General features: G+C 41.6%; 1 protein-coding gene across 1 annotated transcript in view; it reads left to right on the top strand.

Moving 5' to 3' along the window:
• MCM9 (minichromosome maintenance 9 homologous recombination repair factor) overlaps positions 1-23,134 on the top strand; it is a 62,612-nt gene that overhangs the window by 35,347 nt on the left and 4,131 nt on the right. The window contains exons 8-11 of the mRNA XM_080937902.1: positions 8,062-8,236; positions 16,237-16,439; positions 17,141-17,344; positions 23,016-23,098. Coding sequence (XP_080794028.1) covers positions 8,062-8,236; positions 16,237-16,439; positions 17,141-17,344; positions 23,016-23,098 — 665 coding nt within the window. The remainder of the gene's footprint in view (positions 1-8,061; positions 8,237-16,236; positions 16,440-17,140; positions 17,345-23,015; positions 23,099-23,134) is intronic.

The raw sequence follows: 23,134 nt of genomic DNA on the forward strand, positions 1-23,134 counted from the left end.
TGGGGGAGGATAAAACCACACATCCTACTCGGAATCCTTATATATTTTAGAATCGATGCCAACTTAAGAAGCCCATTTCCTGTTTTTTTTCATGGGCCTCACTTAAAGGTAAATTATATACATTGTGTGTGTGTGTGTGTGTGTGTGTGTGTGTGTGTGTGTGTGTGTGTGTACATAAAATATTGCATGTGTATGGTAGGAAATAGAACAACCAGAAAGGGCTCTCCCTTCAGCCTGGGATCACGTTTAGGGGGTCAGGCTTGCATAGCCAGCCCTTTGCGCAGTGAGCCAGCTGGCCCTTTGAATTTCATAAGGTGTCCACATGTAAGATACAGAGTGCCTTTTTCTCATTGTGTGCTCACAGCATTAATAAATGTCTTACCGTCTTGATGTGTATTGCTATATGCCAGCCCATTAAAAATTTTGTTCAAGCTGCCTGCTATATATCTGATACCTTAGTGTAGTTGAACTACTGTGAAATGCCCATTAGCTAGCTACAAATGAAAGCATCCTGCTTGCTAACCCGGCTTTATTATGTGAATGTTGAAATGTGTGTTTTTGTTATTAAAGTGTTTTAACCAGTGCATTAATGCAAATGTCTAAAATTTCTTCTGTTTCCTATTTCTAATGTCTTAAGCGCTCCCTTTTCGTCCTCTCAGAAGCAGGGTCTTGTAACCTCTGGAGCTCAGCATTCCTTGTAGCATGTCTTCTCTCATTTTTACATTTCTTTGCCTCTCCCATTCATCAGAGACTTTCCTCTTTACCTGACACTAGGAGGAGGGGGCAAAATGATGAATAGAGGATTCAGATTTTTAAAGCATCTCTAGGCTAGACCACTGCTTGTACAAAGTCATTGCTAAACAAAGCAGCTTTTTCTAGTTGGTTACCATAGAGACAAATGATACTAAATGGAGTCAGATTTGGCAGAGTCTAGGCAAGTAGGCTTTGTAAGGCTGGAGCCTTTTAGAGACAGAAACTAGGAAGGATATGGAGGGGCCGGTTTCATAAATGAGGTGACAGGCAATTAATTGGTAGATGTTCTCCAGCATTCTTACACACAATTAAATACAGCTTAACCCATAGCACATCCTCTCATTTAAGAAATCTAACCTAATTCTAGGAATCCTAGCTTTCCTAGGATATTCAGGCTCATGAAATCGTCACCACAACTTTAGAGTATTTTATCGTTTCATGAAGGTACTTTCAGGCTTGCCATTACAGTTCATACCTATAATCAATCCCAGCACCAGAAGACTGAGGCAGGAATGAATGTAGTGCCAGCCTGAGCTACATGGAGTGTTCCAGGCTGACCAAAGCTATGTGCAAGCTCTGTCTTATAAATAAAATATATATACACATATGTGTGTGTGTAGTATATATGTGAGTGCATTACTTTCTAGTCTTTAACTACCACTCCCAGTCTTGTATTAGTAGATTTGTCTCTTCTGCCCAGCATCTTTCAAACATGTCTTTGATATTTTCATCCATGGTGTAGCATTTATTCACATTTAATTTGGTTTTGTTACCCAATAACTTTGTACTTTATGGATCTAACTCATTGTCTTCCCTGCCAGATGATGATATGTGAGTTGTTTCCACCTTTGTCTATTGTGTATATACTGCAGAACTTATGTGAGTTGTTTCCACCTTTGTCTATTGCGTATATACTGCAGAACTTATGTGAGTTGTTTCCACCTTTGTCTATTGTGTATATACTGCAGAACTTATGTGAGTTGTTTCCACCTTTGTCTATTGCGTATATACTGCAGAACCTTTGCATATAGCTGTTTTCATTTCTCTACATTTGTGCTTAGGGATGAACTTGAGGAGCCACCAGATTGTTTCAAAACTATCTGCACCATTTACCATTTCTATTAGACACAGAGTCCCAATTTCTCATTACATCTCCACTTGCTATAATGTGTTCTTGAGGGGTCCCGAATATGGCTCAGCAGTTGACCACTAGCTGCTCTTCCAGAAGGCTTAAGTTCAGTTCCCACTCCCACCCCTAACCCCCCACCCCTGCCCATGGCAGCTCACAGCCCTCAGAACTCCAGCTCCAAGTAATCTCCAAAATCCTCCTTGGGCCTCCAGTGGACGTATGTGTGGTGCACAGGCCTGTGTTCATTTAGAATGCTAATACGACAATCAAAAGTTTAAAATATGGTTTTGATCGTAGCCATGGTGATCTATAAAGTATGTTTCATTGTGATTTTGCTTTGCATTTTCTCCGTAGCTAAAGCTGTTGTTATGTTTCATGTACGTGTTGGACATTTCTATACCTTCTGAGGCTATTTTCAGATGTCTTCCCATGTTCAGTTAGCTCGTCTTTTTGTCTGGAGTTGTGCTCTTTACACAATTGAAGTCAAGCCTTTTCAGTACATGGATTTCATTATTTTCTGTGGGTTGGTATTTTTTGTGGTGTCTTTTCCAGAATAAACCATATGTGTGTGCGTGTACACTGCTTTATCTATTTTGGGGTTCTTTGGCATGTGCTTATAATTTCTTAAAACTATTGCCATTCCAAGGTCAAAGATTTCCAATGGTCCTCTTCTTTTTCCCCCCACTTGTTGTTAGAAATGGTGTTGGCTCAGGACACCCCAAGACCAAGTTCTCAGCACAGATATTTGTTTGCCCCAGAGGCACAAAGGGCAGGGGGATAAGAGAAAATGACAGGAAGTAGAGGGCAAGGCAGAAGAGAAAAAGAACAGGAGAGGCAGGAAGGGGTATTAGCCCTGCTGGGTAGAGAGAACATAGAAAGTGGTGATTGATGATGGAGAAGCCCTCGTTAAGATGAGGAGTTTAATTTTAATCAGGCAGGTTAATTGGGTGGACCAAAGGGGCTTTTGACTGCTGGACTTCAATACTTCAGTAGCTGGGACTCTGTAGTCTCAGGAAGAGGAAATGGCCAAAGAAGGCAAGATAGGCCTTGGTGGCTAGCTTTAGGAATGTAATTTAACAGTTTCCTTAGCAAGGCAGGGGGGAGGGGATGGGAGAGGAGAAGGACAAGGTCTGTTGGGGTCTGTTGGGGTCATGTTTGCTGTGCTCAGGCCTAGCCAGAGTCCCTTCACTTGTAATGCAGTTTTAGCACTTTACAGTTATGTCTGATTTCACGTTGAATTATTTTTGAATACTATGCGAAATATTAAATCCAAAACCATATACCATATTATTGCAAGAGGATGTCCAGTATTCAGGAACATCTGTTAAAAACGTTTTTCTAGTCAATTGGCTTAGATTTGTTTCTTTTAGATTTTTTTGGTCTATGTTAGCATGTGCCATGTGTGTACACATGGAGGGCAGAGGATTCCAGATCCTCTGCAACTGGGGTCACAGGCAGCCGTGAGGCACTTGATCTTCCGGAAAACCAGCAAGCACTCTTAAACATAGAAGTGTTTCTTCAGCCCCAGTAGTTTAGAATTTCAATGAAAAACAAATTTGCTGTACAAGTTTGGGTTTCTGTCTGGACTGTTCTCCCACGGCGTGGAGTCCTGTCACTGGTAGTTTTGAAGTGAGTCCTTTACTTTGTTCTCTGTTTTTCAAGGTTAACTATTTGGGATTCACACGTTTCCCTGTGGATTTTAAGTATATCTTGTCAGTACTGCACAGAAGCCACTTTGGATATAGATAAAGATTAAATTGAACCCGTACATATTTTTTAGTACTTTAAAATCTTTTTAAAATTAGGTGTGTTTGTCTGTGTGTTTTTGTGCGTGTGGAAAGAGATAACCACAGAGGCCAGAGGTGTTGAGTTTGCTGGAACTGAACTTACAGATGGTTGTAAGCTGCCTGATGTGGTTGCTAGGAGGTAAATTTAAAAAAAAAACTCTATGTACTCTTCATACACACACCCCTTCTTTCTCCAGCCCCTCTTTGGGGAGTACTGTGTCATAACAATATTGTCTTCTAGTCAGCAAACCTGGGATTTGAATCATCCCATCACCTTACATTTTTTTCAACAGTACCTTGTAGCTACTTTCAACTTAGTCTTAAGTTCTATCCCGTCTTGTTGGATTCATTCCTGCCCTGGGGGCTGTAGTAAATGGAAGTATTTTTCTTAATTTGAATAATAAGAGGGCATCTATTCTTTCTCTTTCTTAATTAGTTTTAAATGTTTTCATATAACACATTTAGATCATGGTTTTTCCGTCTCTCCCAACTCCTTCTAGATCTGTGGGGCAAGTGGAAATGTGTCACCAGACAGGTTGTGCGGATTAAGAAACCCCAGCACTTCTCATAACTGAGAATGGTAGGCGCCTGAATCTGCTCCTGACCTGGTTCCTGTCCTGGAGCACTTGACCACAACACCTTTACTCCTTTCCTTCTCCTGTCTTATGATGATACTAGAAGGCAGTGATGATAAGGGATAGTGGTGACTTGTTCCTGGTCTTGTCGCCAAAGCTTCAAGTCTCTCTCCATTGTCTTGATGTTTTTTGTAGGGCTTTGTTTCTTAAGATGGCCTTTATCAAACTAAGGAGTTTCTTCCTATTCCAAGTTTCCTAGGAGTTGTTTTGTTGTTGTTTTGTTTGTTTAAATAATGAATTTGTTTGGATTGAAAATCGCTGTTGCTATATCCATTGATACACTCTTGTGATTTTTATTTGTTCAGTAAACTGTTGACGTGATTTATACATCAACTGACTTTTGAACATTGAATCATCCTTGCATATGACATAAATCTATCTTTGTGATAATATAAAATTATTTTTTGCACATTGACTTTGTGTGCCAGTATTTTGTTGAGGATTTCGGCATCTTTGTTTATAAGAGATGATGGCCTGTACTTTCCCTTGCATGGCTTTGTCTGATTTTTAGAGGAAATAAGGCTGGCCTTAGCATTAGCTAAGCAGTATTCTTTCTGCCTTCGTCTTTTGGGAAAGACTGAAGAGGATTCACACAATTGCTTTTTTAAGTGTTTTCTAAGATGCACCATTTGATCCTAGAGCTTTCCATTTGGGAATGTTGTTGATTTGTAATATAAAACTTTCACTAGTTATTGATCATGCGAACTGTCTGTTATTTAATATTGTGGTAGATAGAATCATTAAAGGAATTGGTTCGTTTCATTCAGGTTACCAAATCTGTGGGTATAGAACTGCCCATAGTTACTCCATATTACTATTTTATATCCATATGATATTTTCCTGCCTAGTTATTATTCTGCATAGAGATTTAACAATTTCATTGATTTTTTTTTCCCCTAAGATCCAGCTTCTAGTTTTGATTTTTCTCTTTTGATTTTTATGTTTCTAATTTCACTAATTTCTATATTGATTCCTGCTTACTTTGGATATGGTGTAGCTCACATTTTAGTTTTCTAACATGGAAGCTTAGATTATTTTTCCTCCTAACTGTAAGTCAGTGCCTTATACCCCTCTTAGTATTGCTTGTACTATCCTGAAGGCTTTTATAAGTTGTGCTTTCATTTCCATTTAGTTAGAATGATGTTTAATTTCTCTTGAGATTTTTGTCACTGAACCATGTAGTTTAGAATATGCTTGCTCTCACAGTAACTCAACACTCCTTATGGGCAAGGCTTATGGTTACGGTCTCTGTTTCTTAGATTTGTGTTTCTCTGCTTCTCTGTTTTTAGATATTTACTTATTTATTTTATATATGTGAGTACACTGTAGCTGTCTTCAGACACACCAGAAGAGGGCATCAGATTCCATTATAGATGTTTGTGAGCCACCATGTGGTTGCTGGGATTTGAACTCAGGACCTCAGGAAGAGCAGTCAGTGCTCTTAACTGCTGAGCCATCTCTCCAGTCCTCCTCTCTGCTTCTCTGTTCAGTGGTATTAAAGCATGTTAGTCATACAATTGTTCCAACTCCTGTTGGATAATTTCAGTGTCTCTACCAAACAGGAGTCTGAATCTGGTGATTGTTCTGTTTCTTCAGATAGTGGTTCTGTCTCTTCAGATAGGGGTTCTGTCCCTTCTGATTGTGGTTCCGCCTTGTGTCATGCCTTAGAATTTTCTAATGAAATGCTAACACAAACAAAGGCCCTTTGTCTTGTGGAGGTGAGCTGTGGCATAGCTAACACATTCTGAAGTGGTTTACTGAGCAGTGTCTCTTGCCTCTGTCTTTTTCAAGTTCCCAGTTTAAGGTCTTACTTTTCTTTTCCTGTTTTCATACCCTTGGGTGCTATATTATTAGGGAAGGAGGCTGGAATCAGATATTTTCCCTCCCAAGTAGATTACGTTATAGTAAAATAATTTCTCCTGAGGACAGGCCTTGTGAAGAACAGTAAGTCTTGCATATTTTAAAGAGTCTGCTTTTTGGGGTTGTTTTTGTTTTTGTTTTTTTTCTACCTGCTGGAAACAGAGCATCTTCACTGTGAGGCTATATCTTCTAGGGGTAAAACTTTACTGAGGTGTGGTGGTCCCCTGTCAAGACAGACAGATCTCCAAAACCATAAGAAATAGTTCCATGTCTCTGGCCAGTGATCATTGACAGACCAGTATGGAATTAGATACTATCCTTTTTAACCCCCTTCTTCTCCTTTTCTTTTCTTTTTCTTTTTTCTTTTTTAAAGATTTTGTTTAGTTTATGTATGTAAATACACTGTAGCCGTCTTTAGACACGCCAAAAGAGGGCATCAGATCCCATTACAGACGGTCATGAGTCACCATTTGGTTGCTGGGATTTGAACTCAGAACCTCTGGAAGAATAGTCAGTGCTCTTAACCATCAAGCCGTCTCTCCAGCCCTCTCCTCATTTTCTTAATCCTGCTAATTATACTCTGCCTTAATTAACTTCTTACCTAAACTTCTCCAAAAATAAATTAAAACATTTCTAATCAGACCTTTAACCTTTGATTATAGGATTAGTGACCTCTCGTTACAGAGCCAGAGGCCAAGAACACCCAGTTATATCCTGAGAGAATGACCAGACTCTTCCCAAGGACCTCGATGCCCTTAGCAGGAAGCAGTCTGAGAATAATACTGCCCCTTTCAAAACCACCCTCTTTCTAACCTCTGATTGTTTGATCATAAATAAAGGGGGAGAGAATGTAGTCCCTAAGTGGCATGCCACAAAACCCATCAAAGTGGGGCCCAGCCCCTCCTTCCCACCCCAGCCTATGCCTTCAGTAAGATGCCTCTAGAGGAGGTGTCAAAATGGCAGCTCCTGTCAAAATGGCAGCACCAGGACATCCCTCAGCCTGCAGCCATCACAGGAGCTGTCTACAATGGCATATCTCCTTTCCTGCCTCAGCAGGAGCTGCCCTTGCAGCAGCTGTCACAGTGGACCTTTCCTGCCTTGGCCTCCTGCCATCATAAGGATCTGCCCCCTCCCCACACACCGCAGCAGCCCCAAAGAGATGGAAACTCAGCAAAAGCCAGCTGCAGCTGGGTTGGACTTCCCACTCTAACCCACTGGTCCAATACAAGGAGAAGGTTAAAAACAAACAAACAAAAACAAAACAAAACCACCAACCCCTGAGCTCCCCAAGCCCTGCCCTTAAAAAGTTCTACCCCCTAAGAAATCCGATATAAGCAATGCCCTTTGTCCAGTTCCCTGCTGCCCACTCCATCATTGGATTTGTCCCTACACACCCTGGACCTTCTAATAAATCTCTTTCATAAGATTTCCTGCCTGGTGTGACTCTTGTCAGAAGCCAGGGAGAAAAGCAATGAGGATAAGACGAGAAGGAGCTTCCTCTTGGAGCTATATGGTTTCTGAGCTCCCATGTCTCAGGATGTCCTTCCACTGGGACCCTGTCCTACCTCAGATATGTGTGGTTCCTGGGCCACTGTGACCCAAAATACCCTTCCGCTGGGACAGTGCCCCACGTCAGAGCTGTTCTGGGCCCCCATGTCTCAGGATGCCCCTCCACTGGGATGCCTTTTCCCTTCAGAGCTGTAATGATTTCTAGGTTTCCAGGTCCCAGGATCCCTTCCATTCGAGCAGGAACACTTACAGATTATTTACACACAAGTACTTCTGAGGTCGTTTGACTTAGTTTCCCGGTGCTGTCCATTTTGAGTGCAAATAGGAACCTTGACTATGTATTTTACTTTGGAAAATAAGAGCTAACAGAGCTTCCTTGTCTCCTCAGGTCTGACAGTGACGGCTGTAAAAGACTCAGGAGAATGGAATCTAGAGGCGGGGGCCTTGGTTCTTGCAGATGCTGGTCTCTGCTGTATTGATGAGTTTAACAGCCTCAAAGAACATGACAGGACCAGCATCCATGAAGCAATGGAGCAACAAACCATAAGTGTTGCTAAGGCTGGGTAAGCATTACTCTTCTGTAAAGCCTATGGAAGTGGAGAGATTATTCCACATAAATTCAAGGAAAATGAGAATGTTGCTATTATACTCAGGGATTGTCGACTTGATCTTCCAGTTCAAAGGTTCACTTGTATTTCTGAGAAAAAACACCAGCATTTGACTGGGGGCTTGCTTACATCTTCAGAGGCTTAGTCTGTCATGGTACGTGGTGTGAGGCAGGCATGGCAGTGGAGAAGTAGCCGCGATCCTCAGGCGGCAGGCAGAGAAAGAGAGCAAGACTGGGCCTGGAGTGGGCTTTTGAGCCTCAGACCTCTACCCCAGTACTACACCTCCTCCATCAAGGCCACACCTCCCAAGCCTTCCTAGACAGTCTACCCACTGGCTTGTGGGGGTTATCCTCATTCAGATCAACCAGCAGATTGACTTAGCTCATTCAGGGCAATCTATGGTGCTCGTGTCCTCAGGACATCTAAAGCATGGGGGTTTTCAAAGATTAATGAAGAACAATATAGATAAATTTAGTAGAATGTCTTATAAGATTATACCTGGAAACTTTGTGGGACGGGCTTGAGTTTTTTGGTGTCTGTAATTCTCCTTGAAATGAATATCAAGGCCTTTCTTTTGTCATTTCCCTCTTTTGTCCCTGCAACCCTCTCATGTACACACACACACACATAAATACAGTCTGCTTAATCTGCGTGTTACTTACACACGTATGCGACACTGGATAATAACTGGTGTGCCTCTGCTCTCAGCATTCCTTAGTTGCCTGTAGTTCTTTTTCAATGGTTGAGGTCTCAGCTTTTCCCCTTCCATATTGGCATGTCTATTGGTGTCATGCTTGGGCAGGTCATGTTTAGGCAGCCGTGTTGATGTAGCTGCTTCCGACACCAAGATTGTCCTAACCTGAAGAATGCATATGGCAACTTCTGACTCAGTGCCTGCCTTCCATCAATAGGTAGTTTCTTAGAAGATAACCCTTAATGTGCCAGCTAGGAGGTGTAATAAATTATAGACTAACCTACAAATGGAACCATAGCTCATTCAGCTATTGGCCAGTTTCCTGTAGAATATGTACATAAAGTGTGATTTTACACTGTATAGTGAGATGTATAACATGATGTATTCTAGACAGAGCAAGTTCAGAAGCCAACATAAAAGTCTCTTGTTTTTTGTGACCACTAGAATGTAGTGTTCACAAAACGAGTTACTATTCAGAATTACTAGAATAATTACTAGAAGAGTAAAGAGTCCAGAGCTAGCCTGGCTATGTTGAGGTTCCAGCTCTACTGTATTTGGGCACATGTCTTAGTCATGTTTCTGTTGCTGTGATAACACACTGTGAACAAAAGCAACTTGAGAGAACGTGTCTGTCAGCTTACAAATGTGCTCCGCATAAGGAGAGTGGAGGCTGGAGTCAAGGCAGGAACTGAAGCAGAGGCCATGGAACACTGACTTGTTCCTCATGGCAGTCTGCTTCCTTATACACCCCAGGACAACATGCCCGGCAGTGCTACCACCCACGAAGAGCTGGGCCTGCCACAGTCCTAAAAGTTCATTCATTCCTAGTTTATTCTCTCGTTATCCTTATGTAGAGCTTTCCTTCATGGAACCACATTGGGTACCATCAAAGAGGGGTCTAATAGCTGCTCTCATTCTTATTAAAACATTTATGTGAGGATAGCCACAGGGCCCCTAAGCAGTGTGTGACTTAGCATCTCTTAGGTCTGATGATGGTCTCTCATCTGGTCCGCCCTTCTTCAGAAAAGACTGTGGTATTATGAGCTTGGTGCATGGCCCAGCATGGGGCCTGTCCAGAAAGGTATTGAGGATAAATGATCACTTAAGGAATATACCAAGAATGAGTCATAAGGCAAGTTCTGGCTAGCTGAAGTAGGCAACCAGAGAGAAGGGCCTGATGAATTCTTCTCCGTAGGACTTCTTCAGCTCTGAGGACACAGTTATGTAGTGACATCTAGGCTCTCACTTCACCTCTGGGGAAGATTCTCCAACTTCTCCAGAGAATGATAGGTTCTTCCAGACTGTGATTATATTACTTATGTATTGATTCTTTGAAGTCACTTTCATTGTAACAGCACCACAAGGTGCTTTTGAGTTAGCAGCTAAGTGTGGCTCAGTCACTAGTGTTTCTCTGCCATTGATAGTGAGAGCCAGTGGATACTCTCTTCAGGTTCACAGTAACTCACATGTTCATCCTTCACACTTTTCACTCTGCGTCACTGAACTGCCTAGGAGGAAGCTGGCTTTGTTTCAACAGTAGATCATCTAATATTTTGGGTTAACAGCTTTTTAGGAGTCTTAAATTCCTTACCTCTCACTAGAACCCTGATAACCTTCCTGATGCTAAATGTCAAGTAAATGCCAAATGCAAAACTCTTTAGAAAAAAATTCTAGAGATGGATGGCAAGATATAACATTAATTAGCAGATACAGTTATGCGTGAAAGGAATACATAATCAAGAATTCTACTAAAAACTGAAGGTACAGGCTCCTTTGATTATAGTTTTAGTGGAACCCATCCTTACCTCTTCTTTCTTTTTTCAGTTTGAGCACTTTGCGATGTGATCCCACAGGGTCCTTGTCTTATAGCCATCGTGCATATATTCTGGCCCCGTCTCTCGGTGTTGCAGGTCTTTCCATGAGATAACCGCTACCTTTCTCACATCATTGTGTTCAAGATTTTGAAGATGCCTGGCTTTGCTTTCTCCCTTTCTCATCTCTCACATGACTAAGTTGTTTATTATGATCTCCCTTAAGGATGCTAGTGTAGACCACTCAGAATATATTCTGCCTACAAGGTTACAGGGAAATTTCTCAGAATTTATTTTTTAACATTTCACTCTATACCGGCTGAAAGGTAATAATTCTTTTCAAAAATAGAACTATAAACTTAACTGTTCCACTTATCTATGATTATTACCCAAATTGCCTTTTGAGTTCAGGCTAAACATCATACACTCTTTTCCTATGGTGGGCACATACCTATATCACATATTATAGACCATATATGTGCATTTTAATGCTTCAGAAACTGGAAAGGAACCAAAGTGATTTCTTCAGTGTAACAGCTTATTATAATCAGAACATAATCAAAGATAAAAATTCTCAGATGCCTAGAGTTTACAACAATGCTAATCATGTCAGTAACTAAGTAGAAGCTTCTCAGTAGATGTTGAAGACCAACACTTTCATTCTTTGCTTGTGTTGCTTAATCCTAGAATCTTTAGGTGAGGCATTACCATATGGCCACATTACCCATACTAACTAAGCTCAAAGTCTTGGGCCCATGGGCTCCTCCTGCTCCAGATTCTCAGATAGCTGAGACAAGCATGTTGTACTGTTCTAACACTGGAACATGTTACATGTGTGTGGATATGGCGTGCATGGATCTCTGTATCGTAATACTATCAGTGTATTCTTACTTTGCATAGCTTGATAGAATTCTTTTTTTTTTTTTTTTTTTTTTTTTTTGGTGTCTGTCTTAGTCAGGGTTTCTATTCCTGCACAAACATCATGACCAAGAAGCAAGTTGGGGAGGAAAGGGTTTATTCAGCTTACACTTCCACATTGCTGTTCATCACCAGAGGAAGTCAGGACTGGAACTCAAGCAGGTCAGGAAGCAAGAGCTGATGCAGAGGCCATGGAGGGATGTCACTTACTGGCTTGCTTCCCCTAGCTTGCTCAGCCTGCTTTCTTATAGAACCCAGGTCTACCAGCCCAGGACTGGCACCACCCACAATGGGCTGGGCCCTCCCCCCTTAATTACTAGTTGTAAATACCTGGGCCCTCCCCCTTGATCACTAGTTGAGAAAATGCCTTACAGCTGGATCTCATGGAGGCATTTTCTCAACTGAGGCTCCTTTCTCTGTGATAACTCCAGCTTGTGTCAAGTTGACACAAAACCAGCCAGTACCATGACTCTATTGCTCTACTGGGGTTCTTGCTTGGCTACAAAAGGTGGATTCTTCAGGTTCCACATCCCCAGTGCTGTGAGTCACAGCTAAGGGCACCCCCATTGATTCTTGGGTGCCTCCATTATCCCAGGTCTCTGTCTCATCTTGGAGATGTCCCCCATCTCTTCACCCCTGTCAGTTACAGATTTCCATTCATTTTCATGGCCATCTAGCCATCTCTCTTGTCCTTCTTCACCCCTGATCCTGAACGCCCTTATTTCCCTCCCCAACATCCCTGCTTCTAAGTGAGATTCAAGCATCCTTGCTTGGGCCTTCCTTCTTGGTTAGCTTCTTAACCTTCCTTTCTTATCATAAGTGTAGGTAGCATCCCCCTAGATGGCCAGTGTGCATGCTAGGATAGGAGGAACCACTGTTGCAGTGACCTCTCCAACCCCTAATAAGTGAAAACACATCTCAGTCAATATGAATACAAGCTGCACACCTAGACTGGGCAGATCTACACTACACCACTCTATTCGCCCGCTGTGAGATCCCTTAGAACTTGTGGTTTCCCCAGGCCATTTGCTTCAGCTCCATCTTCCTTCCATCTCCTCTTCCTCCATCTTCCCTCCTCTCTCTCTCCCAACAACTCTTCAGTTCCACCTTCCCTTCCTCTGCCCAATCACTGGCTCTTGCCTTTATTTTTCAAGTTAAAATGGGGAGAACATTCCAATGAAGTCATCTGAGTACTGATTGACTCCTCGTCCTAGGCAGTCCCTCTTAGAGAAGCATAATTAGCATCAAATATAGACAGCATCAGGGCAACGCACATTTTCCTGCTTTTTTGTCCAGTTAAAAGGCTGTTTTCCCTCAGATGTAAATTAAGTACCACTATTACCATTCTTCAATTTATAAAATACAAGATACACTCAACACCTGGTCTGCCAAGTTCATCCATTGAATAAAGTACTCTGCCATCTATCTTAAATTAAAAAAAAATTATAATCAAATATAAACAACATCAGGGCAACCCACAAGCCACTGTTAGGGAAGTGATGAGACTGTTTCAAGCTCTCAACATCTGCCAGCTTGGCACATAAATCATAAAAGGTGGACCATCCGGTTGTTGTCTCTTCCAAGTTCCAAGGGGGCTGAGATTTTGGTACAAAATGACTTGTCTGTCTTTGTTTTATTCAGTGAGTAGCTTTTTGAGCCATTTGCTACAGGTAAATTTTTTTAAACGCTTTTAGCTTCAGGGAATGAAGTAATTGCTAGAGACACCTAGAAATAGAATGGAATGAACAAATGTAGCGCAGATTGGATGATGTCACGGGACCGTGACTTCTGAGAGGCAGGTAGGTATCCCACTCTAAAAATGGTTATCAAGTACAGAGCTCACATTCACAAGTAAAAATGTCACGCTTCTGCTATTAGTAAACGTGGCACATTTTTTAGGACTAATTAGCTTTAAACTGATACCTAAATTAAGCCACAATCTGCCTGGGGCTAGCTCCGCCATTCTCCCTTCTTGTTCTTGGTTCTTCTTGAGGCAGTGGAGGGGGAAAAGCATTGGCAGCGGCAAAACTAATTCTTACAAGATATTTAGGGTTGATGTATAATAATAAAAGGTTTGCCGGCCTTAAGTCTAAACCACTTAGTTAGCTGCAGTAGCTGAGCTGCCTGTCTCAAGTCTAAGTCACTATTCTGCAGTAGCTGACCTGCCTGGCTGAGTTCCTCTGAGATGAGAAACTGTTTAGCACTTCACCATAAAACATCAGGGGATAAGTGAAAAGAGGGCTGGAGAGATGGCTCAGTGGTTAAGAGCTCTTCCAGAGGTCCTGAGTTCAATCCCAGCAACCACATGGTGGCTCAAAATCATGGGATCTGATACCCTCTTCTAGTGTGTCTGAAAACAGCAGCAGTGTACTCATACACATAAAATAAATAAATGAATCTTTAAAAAAGATAAAGATTTATTGCTGGTGCTCCTTTTTCTGGTGAGTCAGCCAGAAACCTCTCTGGATAAACTGATTAACTCTTTGTGAACCAGAGAGGAAGGAAAAAAAATTAAGATGCTGTGTATGGGCAAGTACACACAGACATGTATACATTCAAACGTTCATACACCCCCACACTGGATGGGCCTGACCATCTGTCACAGTCAAATTCACAAGTATTCGTGCATGCTTACTCATATTCACATATACCTACACACAAACATAGTCAAACAGACATACACATTTGGATAGAAGGATGGATGGATGGATGGATGGATGGATGGATGGATGGATGGATGGATGGATGGGGCAAAGTTCCCGAGGTCAAACCATTCAATCAACAACTTTATTTCTTTTCTTTGGTCTTAAAAGTTCTTTAGAAAATTACCTCAGAGATTAAAATGTTGCATAAAATGGAAGTTACAGAAGGGTTCAAAGCTGTGTCTCATGTACTCATTAAAAGTTCAAAGCAACAGTTTTTACATGGTTTTGTCTTATCATAGTGCACATCTGTGACTTTATCCTTGGACCTAAATGTTTTTCCTTGAACACAGAATTGTCCCAATTCTTTTTAGTGTGATTCTGAAAGCTCATTGTATTTCTTATTCTATGGCCTTTACTTAATATCTGAAGAGTGGGCATATTCTATTCTTGATTCTATTCTTTATTATATCTTCCTAGCAACTAAGACCATCTCTAAAAACTTCCTTCCTAAAATTATTTGAAGGGAAGCAGTAATTCTATAGAATGACTATCTGTTTATCTATGAAGCATCACTACAAGATAGTACATCTTCATTGTTCTACAGAGTAATTCTGCAGAGCCATGCAAGGTGGTTTGTGTCTGTAGTTCCAGCACATTGGAGAGGCTAAAGCCAGAAGATCCTGAGTTTGAATTTAAAGCTCACATGGGTTACATAATGAAAGTCAAGGTGGTGCTGCCACAGGGTTGGGGTTGGGTGAGTGAGTTGGGTGATATTCTTGGTGTCACCTTCACTACATCTGGAATTAACTAGACCCCAAGTGTCTGGGTACACCTGTGAGAATATTTTTAATTAAATCATTTAAAGTGGAAAGGACTACTTACTTCTAATCTAGATATTTTGAGGTGAGAGATCCACCTTTACTCTGGCCCACACCTTCTGGTGGCAGCCCGTATAAAGCCAGACATGAAGGAAACTCTTGGTTCTTTGCCTGCTTGTCACACTGGTTGGAAAGTCTGTTTCTTCACCAGCATTAGAGCTTATTTAGTATCCTGGTGTATACCAAAGAGGAGCTGAGACAGCCAGCCCTGTGCGTTGCACAAGCACTGGATTCTAAAGGGACCAAAGCCTGTAAGCCATTCTAATAAACTGTGTGTGTGTGTGTGTGTATTCAGTTCTGTTCCTCTAGAGAACCCTGACTAACACAGATTTATAGATAGATGGATGCATGACAGATGATAGATAGATACAGGTATAGATAGGTATTTATGTAGGTAGCTAGATATGTAGGTAGGGTAGGTAGACAGGCAGATAGAGATAGACAGATGAAAAATCAAGACAAAATAAATCTGTAAGAAGTTTCTGGTTCAGCCATTTCCCAGTATCATCCTCTCCTGTCCTCCATTGTACATATACCTTTCCAGTTAATAATACCCAGGTGAATTGAAGGATCTAGTTCAAAAGGTGTTCATCTCATTCCTTTGATTATCTTTTTCATCTAGATAAGCAAATACATGCTCTCGTATTACCTCTGTAACTTTAATCATAGACAATTTCTTTATGCTGCCTTGAATTAGATTATAGCCTGTCAGGTACAAACTTATTAAGTTTGGTTGCTGTGATTTGTGCTCCTCTTAGGACTTAGCATAGAGGGTCCAGGTCACCGAGGCTGCAGCAGCATAGAAGGTGTTTATTGAACAAGTCTCTTCAAGTTACTCATTCCAGTTCATTCTGTTTGAACTTGGTGTTTGTGGTACTCTCCTGTCTCTCTGTATTCTTTCACAGAAGTTCCTCTAGATTTTCAAGGGACAGTTATAGCCCTACTATATTAGCAAGTGTTATCCTGCTTCTTGTTTGAATCTCAGTCAATGAATTTTTTCCTTTGGTAGCCTTGTTTGTAAGCTGAACACAAGGACCACCATCCTGGCAGCAACTAACCCCAAAGGCCAGTATGACCCCCAGGAGTCTGTGTCTGTGAACATTGCCCTCGGCAGCCCACTCTTAAGTCGATTTGACCTCGTCCTGGTTTTGCTTGACACTAGGAATGAAGACTGGGATCGTGTCATTTCTTCTTTTATCTTAGAAAATAAAGGTAGGTGAAGACAAATGAGTCACTCACTGTGACAAGGAAAGGTTAGACCTAACCAAAGGACATGTCCCTTGAGTTAAATACTCAAGATGTCTGTGTTGACAGGTAATAGCAGCTGAGAAGCCAGGTAGTGGGCTACAGAGTTATAGCATGAGGGAAGGTAACCTTCTCCACCTCCACTATGAGGGTATAGTTGGCATGTATGTGGGTATCCATAACATACATACATGTCCTGTTTCATAGGAGACATCTTGTGGTATTACTGCTTTTGCACACAGAAAACTGGAGTCAATTATGAACTGGAAATCCATAAAAATTATTTTTTAATTTAGACCTATTCAAGTCTATTAATATAATTATTTGGAATTATTATGAATAATTTTCACTCTGGGTGTGGGGAGCTTCATATCACAAGACAGCTTATTCTGGAACTTCATGCTATAAGAAAAATAGGTCTAGATTTCAGTGGACATGAAATCTGAAGCTTATCTTTTAAAATGTGTGTAGGAGCTGGTGTGGTGACGTACACCTTACATAGTGAGTTTCAGGACATCAAGGGGTATTTATGTAAAGATAGATACATATGTACGTATATAGATATAGATAGATATAGGTATTAAATCTTATCTAGGAATGTTCCAAAATTCCCAAACAATATTTTTCAATTCCTTTGAGTTTACTGATTCCATGTCTGCTGTACACAGGCTATCCGAGCAAATCAGAGAATCTGTGGAGCATGGAGAAGATGAAAACCTACTTCTGCCTCATTCGGAACCTCCACCCCACACTGTCTGATGTGAGCAATCAAGTACTCCTCCGATACTACCAAATGCAAAGGCAGAGCGATTCCCGGAATGCAGCCCGGACAACCATCCGCCTGTTAGAAAGCTTGATCCGATTAGCAGAAGGTTCATTTCATTTTACAAATGATATTTTTACTGAGCACCTTGTTTATACAAGGCATGCACTAGGCACTCAAAGATGATAAGAGTAATCCTCACCCTAAAGTAATCATAGTCACTTAAAGGTAAAGGCTTAGAGGTATCAGGAGATGGGCTAGCTAGCTTAGCTGGTAAAAGACCTTGCCCCCAGCCTAGTGACCTGAGCTTGGTCTCACACTTGTCAAAGCAACTCTAGCTCCTGAGGATCTGATGCTCTCCTGGCCTCTGTGGCACCTGCACATGTATAGTGTACATGCACATGAGAACACACATACACATTTTTAAAATAATAAACATTTTTAAAACTTTACAAATTAAAAGTATGGGCTCCTTAGCCCACAGACCACCATGCTTCTGAGGTTAAATAATGATTATGGAGTGAGTATTTGTGCCATTTCCAGACCTCCCACAACATAAACTATTGTTCATTTAGAAAGCCTTCTTTGATATACTGGTTCTCAGGAGTAGCAGCTATTAACTGCTGGACACGGGGCAAGCCTTAACCGTGTGTTATACCCAGTAAGAATCCATTGGATAAAAAACTTCCTTCCTTCCTTCCCTCCTTCCTTCCTTCCTTCCTTCCTTCCTTCCTTCCTTCTTTCTTTCTTTCGTGATTGTCCATTGGATGTTAGGTAGTGTTAGGGATGGGAGCTTGTGTCCACTTCATCTCTGATAGCTGGGACTCCATCTGGCTTATACCAGATGTATTGGCCCTGTACATGCTGTCATTGTCTCTATAAGGTTATATGCATATCGGTCCTGCTGTGTGTAGGAGACGCCGTTTCCTTGGTGTCTTCCGTCCCCACCTGCTCTTTATAATCTTTATGCCTCCTCTTCCTCATAGTTCCGTGAGCCCTGAAGGGAGGAGTTTGATGAACACATCCCATTTAAGACTAGGTGTTCCAAGGTCTCTCATTCTCTACATTGGTCTAGTTGTCATCTCTATATTTGTTCCCATCTATTTCAGTGGAAGCTTTTCTGATGATGGCTGAGCAAGTTGGTGATCTATGATGTGTGATCTCTGAGGCAGAATGTCATTAGTTCTTATTTTTAAATATTGCTATATTTTAATAGCTGAACAATAGCATTTGGTTTTCCCCTAAGTCCATGGCCTATCTAGTCACCCAAGCAGTGTCAGGCATGAGTTCTATATTACAGAGTGGGCCTTAAATCCAATCAGATACTGGTTGGTTGCTCCCACAACCCTTGTACCACTATTGCACCAGTATATTATGCAGATTGAAGGGTTTGTAGATGTGTTCATCTTTCTCCTCTGGGTGGTATGCAGAGTACCTCTTCCTGTTCAGTGAGTATCTAGGTATGTCTTCAGCAATAGAGTCTTACAATCAGTTTGTGGACAGTCACCAACAACCTTGATGATAGCCTGAGTTGTTTGGGGGTTCCATAGGGTGCCAGCAACTCAATTCAATGTAACCTGTTTCTGGCTCTGATGGTTTCATTTGATGGTGAGAAAAGTCTAGTTGGGGCTTTGTCTCCCTGTTAGTTGGTGATTCCACTTAGAATATTTAAGAAGCTTCTATTATAACAAGTTTCCATATAGCCACTCTAATGGTCCATACTTGTAGCTGTCCCTCCCTGTATTCCATATCCTCTCCCTATGCCCTCTTCCATCCCTGTCTTGGCTTAATCCTCCCAGTCCAATCCCATGCCCTGCCATCCATTACTATATGTTCTATTTCCTGTTTCTTTGGAGATCCTCCCCTTATTCTATAGCTAAACTCTGTGGTTATACCAAGTATAGGATGCATATTGAAGACTTAAAGGCTAGCATCTACATATAAGAGAATCTACCATATTTGCCTTTATGGGTCTTGGTTTACTCACTCAGGACGTTTTCTTTATTAGATCCATCCGTTTACCTGTGCGTTTCATGATTCCTTTTTTTAAACAGAGGAATAAAATTACATTGCATAAATACCACATTTTCATTATCCATTCATCCGTTGATAGGCATCTAGACTGCTTCCAATTTCTGGCTATTCTGAATAGCCAGCGATGAAGAGCAGCTATGAACATGGATGAGCAAGTGTCCAAGTGTTCCTCAGCCCTTGTGTTTCATCTTTTACCACTCTGTTTAGTTTTGTACCCATTTTTTTGTAACTTAATTTTATGTTCATTGGTGTGAGGGTGTCAGATCCCCTGGAACTGGAGTTAAGGACAGTTGTATCTACTAGGTGGGTGCTGGGTCCTCTGAAAGGGCAGCCAGTTCTCTTAACCATTGAGCAAATCTCTCTAGTACCTCTTCCCTTTTATAAGACTGTTTTTTGTTTGTTTTATTGTTTTATTTGTCGGTCGGTCGGTTGGCTTTTTAAGACAGGGTTTCTCTGTGTATCCTTGGCTGGAACTCGCTCTGTTGACCAGGCTAGCCTCAAACTCACAGACGCACCCATCTCTGCTTCCTTAATGCTGAGATTAAAAGCATTAGCCACCACACCTGGCTTCTGTACCCCATTTTTCATTGGTCATTCTCTTCATGTCTAGTTTTTTTATATACATTTCTTTTTATACTTTAAATATCACCTCTCTGTTATATGTGTAATTGGTAAAGATTGTTTCCCTTTCTGTGGCACGCCACTTTTTCTAAATGCTGCTGCTCTTTGTCACGCAGAAGCTTTCTGTTTTCATGAGGTCCGTTTACTCACTGTTAGATCTTCCTGTCTGTGCTGTTACAGTCACCCACTGCCGCTGTGCAAGGGTCAGTGTGTGCTTTTAGCTGTAGTCAGTCGTGTTTCTTGTACAAACTTGGGTGCCCTTATCTTTGGTACATAAATATTTAGATTTCCAATAATCTCTTGGTGGATTTTTCCTTTGATAAATATGTAGTATTCTTTTCTGATTATTCTGAAGTTTGTTTTGCCAGGTAATAAAATGGCTGTGCCAGTCTGCTATTGCTTCATTTGCTTGGGGTGTCTTTTTGCATCGTTGCCCTGAGGTGATGTCTGTCCTCTAACCCAGTCTTTCAGTTAGCTTGTATTTCTTTGTTGGGAAATGGAGACCATCAATGTTGAAAGATTTCAATGAGAAGCCAGTTTATTCCTTGTGTTTCCTTGGGTGTGATTAGCCTCTTTAGAGTGAACTTATACACCTATTACATTCTATTTCTATTGTTTGTAGATTTGCTCTTTTCATAGCATTCCAACTTTCTGGAGATTTTTTGTACCTGGATGATGATGATGATGATGATGATGATGATGATGATAGTGGGGGTGGTGGTGATGGTGGTGGTGATGATGATGATGATGATGATGATGGTGATGATGATGATGATAATGATGATGATAGTGATGATGATGATGATGATGATGATGATGATGATGATGATGGTGGTGGTGGTGATGATGATGGTGGTGGTGGTGGTGGTGGTGATGGTGATGGTGGTGGTGATGATGATGATGATGATGATGATGATGATGATGGTGATGATGATGATAATGATGATGATAGTGATGATGATGATGATGATGATGATGATGATGGTGGTGGTGGTGGTGATGATGATGGTGGTGGTGGTGGTGGTGGTGATGGTGATGGTGATGATTTAACATCTTTTTTGACTGAGGTATTTATCCTTTCTACATTGTTCTCAACACCCGAGAGTCTCTTTCATGTCTTGTACTCTGTGGATGAGACTTTTTGTTTGATTTCCTAAATCTTTCATTTCCAGTTTTATCTCAGTTTGAGGTTTTGTTTTGTTTTCAATGAGTTTATTTCTTTGTTAAATTCTACTTTCATATCATGGTTTTTTTATTATTTTTGTTCCACAGTTTGTGTTTTCACAGACTTTATTAAGGAATTTGTTCATATCCTCTTTAAAGTCACAGAACATATTCAAAATAGCTATGTTGAAGTCCTTGTGCTTCCACTATCTTACATTTCTCATGACCTACTGTCATAAAATGACTGGGTTCTGGTGGAAACACACTGTCTTGGTTGTTATTGTGTTTTGTGCTTGTGTCTAGGCATCTGGGGTTGGGATGATTGTGGTACTAGGTGTTGAAATCTGGTCTCACCTTTGTTGGGTGGGTTATTCTTGTCCTCTGATGGCCTCTCCATCTTAGGAAAGTGTGTTTCTGTGCGTTGACTGGTGGGGTGCTTCTGCAGGTCACTGGGTGGCAGAGAGCAATAGGGGTGGGCTAGGAGAAAAGGTTACAAGTGACTGCAGGAAAGGCCTACGGGAAACCAGTTCATACTTAGAATTGGAAGCCACAGGGAGCTGGAGATGTGGTAGAAAGAGGGGAGTCTATAAGTATGTCACAGTAAGGTAAAGAGTTATCGTGAAAAGGCTGTGAGGATCCCAGGATCTGAATCTAGAGTTGGAGTCTCCAGTGAATGGAGGTGGAGGGAACCCAGAGTTTGAACCTGGAGTTGGGGTGCCCATGAAGGGAGTTGAGGTGGAAGGAGGTACATCTTTAAGCAGGTTGTTACTGGCTGAGGGTGAGAGTGGAGAGATTGTAATAGAAGACAGGAAAGATAGTATGATTCACCTGAGTTCCAGCTGGTGTGACCATTGGACCCTCGGATAGAAAGTGTGTCTAGGTATTGGGGGCTGACAGGAAAGAGTGGGTGTAGGTTAGGAGGATGGGGTCTGAGGCAGTGTCCAAGGAGGAGGAACACTGGGTCCATTCCACGGTTTGGTGCAGTTCCCCAGGATTGGAGATGGGGTGGAAAGACAGGTCTCTGCAAGCAGTCTGCTACAGAGCTAGGGGTGGGACTGGAGAGGCTGTAATGGAGGACTGAGAAAGAGCTGGGTGTGGCCACTGGGCTCCCAGGCAGAAAGTGTTGCTAGATATAATAGGTAGACACCAGGGGCTGGGGTGAGGAGGAAAGCTGAGTCCACAAGGGTCAGTGGAGTCCAGGGAATGGAACTCCAGTGGGAGGGAGGCCAAGCGGTCCAAGCCATCTGCTGCAGGGCTGGGGACAAGACCAGAACACTTGTACTGGCAGACACAAGGAGAACGAAATGCACCATCTGATTCCCTGTTCTCATGCCTGTTCTTGTAACCAGATCAGCACAGTGCACCTCATCCTTTCCCGAAGGCTTCAGGCCTACACGTACACAGCAACTAATGTCCATCTCTTACAGCATTATCTTTTACCCATGTTCAAGTTAACAGCATTCACATGAATTGTAACATATCATGAAATCATGTAAACTTAATGAAATTTTCACAAAACAAATGAGCCTCATTTTATTCAAGAATTTATAGCTAATATTCTGGCAAGAAGCATCTAAAATCCTTGCTTGCAAGATTGGTGCTTTAAAAAGTTCATAAATCATAGATAAAAGAGGTGCCAGAGGTGAGAAATGAGTTTTAATTTTGTGTATTTATATAAGAGTAAAAAATGGAGAATAAAAGTTTTTGAATATTAAAGGGATGTTTTTACAGTGCCCTTCTTTGCTAGAGTCTAGAATGTTCTCATATAAATACACAAAATTGCCTGGGCTGTGAAGGCTTTAGGCCTCTTATTGGAGAAGCTACTCTGAAGGTAGTTGCCTGTTCTAGTAGCAATTAACTGATAATTAATTTAGCTCATCCATAAATTGCAACTTTAGAGGGCATAGACAGCAAAGGATGATCTGTCTCCCAGCTAATCCTAACAGTGTCTTCCTACTTAGCTCATGCTCGCCTGATGTTCCGCAGCACCGTTACTCTGGAGGACGCTGTTACAGTGGTGTCCGTGATGGAATCCTCAATGCAGGTGAGGATACTGTGTTCACCCCAGTTACAAGCTCTT

The sequence above is a fragment of the Micromys minutus genome (genome assembly GCF_963924665.1).
Source record: "Micromys minutus genome assembly, chromosome: 25".
NCBI classification, from domain to species: domain Eukaryota; kingdom Metazoa; phylum Chordata; class Mammalia; order Rodentia; family Muridae; genus Micromys; species Micromys minutus.